Source organism: Thamnophis sirtalis, unplaced genomic scaffold (assembly GCF_051295495.1).
Source record: "Thamnophis sirtalis isolate CommonGarterSnake01/CBP01778 unplaced genomic scaffold, rThaSir2_p1.2 scaffold_2, whole genome shotgun sequence".
Lineage (NCBI taxonomy): Eukaryota > Metazoa > Chordata > Lepidosauria > Squamata > Natricidae > Thamnophis > Thamnophis sirtalis.
This window is the reverse complement of record NW_028261382.1, coordinates 4,977,633-4,985,132: the sequence shown is the minus strand read 5'-3', so window position 1 is coordinate 4,985,132 and position 7,500 is coordinate 4,977,633. Positions and strand designations below refer to the sequence as shown.

At 44.1% G+C, this 7,500-nt stretch overlaps 1 protein-coding gene across 2 annotated transcripts in view; it reads right to left on the bottom strand.

The window, feature by feature from the left end:
- Positions 1 to 724: 724 nt before the first annotated feature.
- Positions 725 to 7,500, bottom strand: part of INSYN1 (inhibitory synaptic factor 1) — a 45,959-nt gene continuing 39,183 nt past the window's right edge. The window contains exons 3-4 of one of the 2 annotated variants that reach the window (XM_087704072.1): positions 1,819 to 1,914; positions 725 to 1,741 (exon numbers count right to left, since the gene is read on the bottom strand). In XM_087704072.1, coding sequence (XP_087560198.1) covers positions 1,049 to 1,741; positions 1,819 to 1,884 — 759 coding nt within the window. In that variant the 5' untranslated portion in view covers positions 1,885 to 1,914 and the 3' untranslated portion in view covers positions 725 to 1,048. The remainder of the gene's footprint in view (positions 1,742 to 1,818; positions 1,915 to 7,500) is intronic. The other variant, XM_014067292.2, reaches the window with a different exon arrangement.

The following is a 7,500-nucleotide window of genomic DNA, read 5'->3' as shown; positions in this document are numbered from 1 at the left end:
CATCCATCCATAATCTACCTCTATCCATCTCTTTCTCTGTATCCATCCATCCATCCATCTTTACCCATAATCTAACTTTATCCATCCATCCATAATCTACCTCTATCCATCTCTCTTTCTCTGTATCCATCCATCCAACTTCATCCATAATCTACCTCTATCCATCTCTCTTTCTCTATATCCATTCATCCAACATCATCCATAATCTACCTTTATCCATCTCTCCATCCATCCATCCCGCCATCCATCTCCATCCATAATCTACCTCTATCCATCTCTCTTTCTCTGTAGCCATCCATCCATCCATCCATCCATCCATCCATCCATCCATCTTTATCCATAATCTAACTTTATCCATAAATCCATAATCTACCTCTATCCATCTCTCTTTCTCTGTATCCATCCATCCAACTTCATCCATAATCTACCTCTATCCATCTCTATCCATCCATCCATCTCTATCCATAATGTACCTCTATCCATCTCTTTCTATCTATCTATCCATCCATCCATCTTCTTCCATAATTACCTCTATCCATCTCCCCATCCATCCATCCATCCATCTCCATCCATAATCTATCTCTGTCTCTCCCCACCCCATTAGTCAATTCCTCTATCTTAGTCAATATCACACAACCATTAACCAGCGGAGCAGGAAGGGGGTGGTGGTGGAAAGCTAGTTTGTCAAAACATGCTTATTCTGAAAAACCTTCCTCATCTTCAGTAGATCCCCACTCTGCTTTGCGACGTGAGATGGCGTAAGGTGTGTTTCCTTTTCTGTGTAAATCACAATGCATGAACTTGGAGAAACACGACATTCAACAAACAAAGCCATTTAAATTCCCTGAGTCATTGACAAGACGGTTAGGTAGTCAGATGATATCCCGTTTCCATTTTTTTTTCATCATATCATGATTATTTATTGACTTAAATATAGAGAGAAATTTACCTATCTATCTATCGGTTTATAGATCTCTCTCGCTGCGGCTTCTCCTTCTCCTCCTCCTCCTCCTCTTTCTGCCCAGCCCACCCTTCCCTCTGCTGGTCCTCAGTTCTTCTGATTGATTTTCTGCTTGTTCGAAATATAAGGGAGAATAGTCTGAGTACTTTTGTCCGACACTGTTTGAGTGCTGCTATTGCGTGTCACCTTCCGCAGTTGGCTGCTACCAAGGTGAGGGGACCGCCGCATTGCCGTCTTGGCCACTAACGCCCCCTTCGGAGTTGCCTCGTTGGGCTCTTCCGGAGGGTCATCCGGAAGGGGCCCGCTGTCCACCTCCTCATCGTCATCATCGCAGCACAAAGCATGGTAGAGGACTTTGTCACTAAAACGCACCCGCTCCCTGGTGCCCGGCGTCCTCTGATGGTGAGGTTTGTGACTTGGTATGGAGCTGAACGCTTCCTCGCTGGAAGAGTCTGGGGTTTCAATCCGGGGTCCGTTGTAGAGCAACACGCCGCCGTTCATCAGCTGGTAATCGGGTTGATGCCCCGGCGGCTGTTGGGGTTGTGACTGTTGCTGCTCCGAACCATCTCCCGAATCGGAAGGGGTGGAGGCCTCGAGGAAGGAGCAGAATTCCCAGCTGTCAGAAAGGATGTCTGAGGTCATGAAATCCAGGTGCCCAAGGTCAAATAGGCCTCCACCTTTCTCGCTGCTGGAGGTGCTGCTCACCGTGGTGGTCGTCCAATCGTCGGGCTCCAGCTCAAACTCGAAGTCTGCGGTCAGCTTGTCAATCTGGCTGACCACCTAGAGGGCAGAGAGAAAGGGGAGGTTGTTAAAGGCAGAATATCATGGGGTGACTCCATAGACAACGTTTTTTTCACCTGCTCTAAGTCCATTTCAACGCAGCCTCCATGTAGGGTTGGCAACTCACGGCTCTGGGGCCGCATGTGGCTGTTTCATCCCTCTGCTGTGGCTCCCTGTCGCCGGTCGGGAAAAGGAAAAAAAGGGTGCCATGTTAGGTGGAACCTGTGGGGGAACTGAACTTCTGTTTGGGTGAGAATTCCCCCCCTTACGAGGGATGACTTAAAGCCAGACCAACCTTGGGAGTTTCTCACCATCCTTCTTCTGCTCTGCCCAGCATCTGGCGACCATGGGAGATGCGAAGTCACGCAGAGCTGATTGCTTTTTAGAGCAGGAGTTAAGCTTTCGACAATCGCTTTGAGCCTACCCAGACCAAATTCATTTTGACCGTGAAGAATTTCTTTTGGGGAAAATCTTGTACGCTTTCAAGAGGAGAGCAGAAAATATGCCTCCAACCTCAACATCACGGCTTTGCTCTCTTCTTTAACAAAGTGAAAGGGGAAGGGGTGGCACCATGCTGGCACAAAGGAATGGGCATGGCAAAGGTTGTCAGTGAAAGGAGGGGGATAAAAGCAATATATTTCAAGCACCGGCTTATTAGGACGTGATGATTTAAGAGGCAATGTCTCTTCATCAAGAATAGAATAAGGAATAGAATAGAATAGGGAATGGAATGGAATAGAATAGAAAAAAGAATAGAATAGAATAGAATAGAATAAAGTATAGAGTAGAGTAGAGTAGAATAGAATAGAATAATGAATAGAATAAGGCATAGTATAGAATAGGGAATGGAATAGAATAGAATAAAGAATAGAATAGAATAGGGAATGGAATGGAATAGAATAGAATAGAATAAGGAATAGAATAAGGCATAGAATAGAATAGAATAGGGAATGGAATAGAATAAGGAATAGAATAGGGAATGGAATAGAATAGAATAGAATAAGGAATAGAATAAAATAGGGAATGGAATAGAATAGAATAGGGAATGGAATGAATAGAATAAGGAATAGAATAGAATAGGGAATTGAATGGAATAGAATAGAATAGAAAAAATAATAGAATAGTATAAGGTGTAGAGTAGAGTAGAGTAGAGTAGAGTAGAGTAGAGTAGAGTAGAATAGAATAGAATAGAATAATGGAAGGGATCTTGGAGGTCTTCTAGTCCAACTCCCTGCTTAGGGAGGAAACCCTACACCACTTCAGAAAAATGATTATCCAACATCTTCTTAAAAACATTCACAACTTCTGGAAGCAAACCATTCCTCTGATTAATTATTCTTATCCTCAGTTCTAAGTTGCTTTTCTCCTTGATGAGTTTCCACCCATTGCTTCTTGTCCTGCCCTCAGGTGCCTTGGAGAATAGCTTGACTCCCTCTTCTTTGGGGCAGCCCCTGAGAGATTGGAACACTGCTATCATGTCTCCCCTAGTCCTTCTTTTCATTAAACTAGGCATACCCAGTTCCTGCAACCGTTCTTCATATGTATTAGCCTTTATTTAGAAGAGAATCTTTTTTAAAAAATGAAGGGGGGCGAGGGGGGGAGATCAATCTTGATGTTAATAGTTGTCAACGTAGAACGCCAAGCTTCCAATAACTGATTCCTTTTCTTCTTTCTATTTGTTTGTCTATTTTTAATAAAAAAAGGTGCTGTGGGTTGCTACAAAATGAAAAGAGAGAGAGAGAGAGAGAGAGAGATGAAAAGAAAAGTCACAGCGTATCACTTTCTGCTCCACCACGGAGAATATAGTTACGCAATTAACTGAACCATCAGAGGGAATTTAAATGATAGCTGCAGAAGTCAAGACAAGCTACGGGGGCCTCGTACGAAGAGATAGAACGCAGCTCTTCTCTAACAGGGAGAGCTGAACGATTTTGTAAGGAGGGGATGACCTAATCTTCGTTGTTATTGGCGTGGAAACTTCAGATTAATACCAACAGAAGAGAATTCTCTTCACGTATTCACGCTCACATGTTAAGATAAACCTCAGTCGTATCTTCAGGTTCAAATATTAAAGTAAAGATATTAAATGTTGAGATTCTGGAGAAAGTGCAGAGAAGAGCAACAAGGATGATTAGGGAAGGCTAAATAACAGAGCCGAGGTGGCGCAGTGGTTAGGGTGCAGTACTGCAGGCCACTTCAGCTGACTGTTATCTGCAGTTCGGCGGTTCAAATCTCACCGGCTCAGGGTTGACTCAGCCTTCCATCCTTCCGAGGTGGGTGAAATGAGGACCCAGACTGTGGGGGCGATATGCTGACTCTGTAAACTGCTTAGAGAGGGCTGAAAGCCCTATGAAGCGGTATATAAGTCTAACTGCTATTGCTATTGCTGCTATTGCTAAAACATAGGAAGAACGGTTGCTGGAACTGGGTATTCTGGTCTTGTGAAAAGAACAACTAGCAGTGGCATGATAATATTTGAGGGGCTGCCACACAGGGGAGGAGTCAACCCTATTCTCCAAACCACCTGAAGACAAGATAAGAAACAATGGATGGAAACTAAACAAAGGAGAGAAGCAACGTAGAACTAAGGAGAAATTTCCTGACAGGGAGAACCATTAATCAGTGGAACAACTTGCCTCCGGAAGTTGTAAGTGCTCCAACACTGGAGGTTTTAAAGAAGAGATTGGACAGTCATTTGTCTGAAATGGTGTGGGGTCTCCTGCCTGAGCAGGGGGTTGGACTAGAAGACCTCCAAGGTCCCTTCCAACTCTGTTATTCTGTTAAATCTGTCCCACAGACAGTCTCTATTTCCCCCCCACCCAAGTTTTGCTGTCCGTGGTCCTGAAACATAAATATGACTTCAGATTAAATTCTTGTGGATCAGAATAGCGAGTCCAATGTCCCCCATACCCAACACCCAGAGAGTGGGAAGGCAAAAGAACACACACACACACACACACACACACACACACACACGTATAATTTGCAGCTGGATCTGTGAGGTCCGTCAAAATCTAACCACGGACTCAACGGAGTCCTCTTGTGTCTACCCGTAGAAATATCTACACAAAAATAAGTGATTAGAGGAGGAAGTCCATTAAAAAAGAGCCATATTTCTGAATGTGGCATTCAATGAGAGGCTTCTTTGGAAGGCCTTGCCTTTTAACACCGCATACATTAGAGGGATTTATTTAAAGCAAGAAGTACCTTTTAACACGGCTGTTTAAAGGGAACCTTCTACCATATGTGGCGGAAGTGCCCCAAAGCTAGGAAGTTTTTGGCTTAAAATAAAGGAACGGTTGGAAGAAATTGCAGAACAAAAAAGATCGAATTGAAACCGGAATTATTCTTACTGGGCATATTAGGTGGAAATAGGTGTAAAAAAAAATCAATATATATAATTCTACTAACGGAAACTAGAATAGTCTTTGCTTAAAATTGGGGACAGAATAATATCCCCTCAGATGCAATGATAATAAGAAAGGTACTTGTGTGTGCAGAGGTGGATAGGTTGACCATTGAACCGAAAGACAGAGAAGAATTGGAGTATTATAAAGTTTGGAGTATATGGTCTAAATGGCTAGAGGATAAACCCATGATGGCAAACCTATGGCATGCATGCCAGAGGTGGCACATAGATCCCTCTCTGTGGGCACATGCGCCATCGCCAACTGGTCTTCTGGGCTCTGGAATTCACATGGGCACTGGCCAGCTCGTCTTTGTGAATGACGGAGCGCTGAAAAACGGCCTGAAAATGGCCCGAAAAACAGCCTGAAAATGACCCAGAATATGCCCCCCAAAACAGCTAAAAAATGCTGGTTTTCGGGTTTCTGGTGCATTTACATGCAAACACATATGCACGCATGTTCCATTTCGGGCACTCGGGGTTGAAAAGGTTCACCATCACTGAGACAGACGTAAAACTATTGCATAAGAAGGAGGTAATATCTACAATAATACGACAATACTGTATCTATTTGTAAATATTATTACAATCTAAATGACTCTAATATAGAAGAGTGAACTATAGAAGTAGAACTTATGTAAATATGAACGAGATGAACGATACCGATACGGAAACGCTGTACTGAGTGGAAATTTGTGTTTTGTTTTTTTTAAAGTTTAAAATACGTTTAATAAAACTTTTTTTCTAAAAAAAAGAAGAAAGGCTGTTTAAAAGCGGTTCTCACGGGAACGCAGGTTGCCCCCCCCCCAATAGACGCACTCAAATATGCCATTCTGCCTATTAAAGAAGGTCAGAAATGACAGATTATTTTAATGAATCTTAAGAACAATCCCAGGGAGAATTGATTGCGTTAAAGCCACGACCGTCAACCCAAGTTAGAAGGAAGAAACAACCAGAGAAGTGATTTCAGAAGGGATTCATTCACACTTCCATGTCAACGCAAGGGTGATATTCCCTGCACGGGATGGAGTGGAGGTGGTGGTGGGGAGAGAGAGAGAGACTCAAAATCTTTTGCTGGAATAAATCTCTTTTTTAGTGCCGCAGTCATCTTGGGTTTTTCTGCAGCACTGAAACAGCAGATGGCAGATAAAAATTAGCCAAATGTCAGTCTGTGAAAAGTATAGATCAACTCAAAAGGCATGAAACAATTCCGCGGAAAAGGGTCTGAATAACAAAGGAAGGTCTTGACCGAAATCCTACAAGGAAATTGAAAATATCGGCAAAGGCAAGAGGCTTGTTTTGAAGGCAAAGGTTGCCCATTAAGAATATTAAAAACACTTTTGGTGAACAAAGAGTTCGGGCTACCTTTACAAAAGGTGACGGACATCAGAAAGATACCACGTCCAACCCTTCGAGTTCATTCACACAGAACACTGGAGCAGGTCAGCGGAAACCTGGCAGCTTAACAATAGGCCAAACATGGTTACTGTTAATCTTGGGTTTTATCGCCTGGGCTTTCCAGAACTTTTGGGGTGATCTGACAGTTGTGTACTGTATTTTTTGGAGTATAAGATGCACTTCCCCCCCATAAAAGAGGGTGAAAATTTGGGTGCCTCGAATGTAGTCACACCCACTTGCTGGCTCCCATCTTTGGCCTCTTCCTCCCAGCAATTTGCCTCCTTGCAGCAAACAGCAAATAGCCTGTTTCAGCTTCAGCACAGCCTGATTAGCACAAGCAGCTGATTGTCGGTTGGATCGGCCTCCCGACCATCAGCTGCTTCAGGCTGCAGGGATTGCCATCACCAATTGCCACCTCCGCAAGCCCTGTTTTCAGCCTCTGTGTGCCCCATTGTCTCCCCATTCCGATGCCCAGCACCTGGAACGGGCAGAAAATGGGGCACGCAGAGGCTGAAAACGAGGCATGCAGAGGCTGCAAACGGGAGGTGCAGAGGCAGCAATAGGCTATGGCAATCCCTGCAGTCTGAAACAGCTGATCATTGGGAGGCTGATCCAAATGACAATCAGCTGCTTGTGCTAATCAGGTTGTGCTGAAATTGAAACTGAAACAGCTGTTGACTGCAAGGAGGCAAATTGCTGGAAGGCAGAGGCAGCCCCCGCGCCCCTGTGCTAATCAGGCTAAACTGAAACTGAAACTGAAATTGAAACAGGCTGTTTTTTATTTGCTGCAAGGAGGCAAATTGCTGGGAGGCAGAGGCAGCCCCCCCCTTCTAATCAGGCTAAACTGAAACTGAAATTGAAACAGACTGTCTTTGGTTTGCTGCAAGGAGGCAAATTGCTGGGAGGCAGAGGCAGCCCCCCCCCCCTTCTAATCAGGCTAAACTGAAACTGAAAT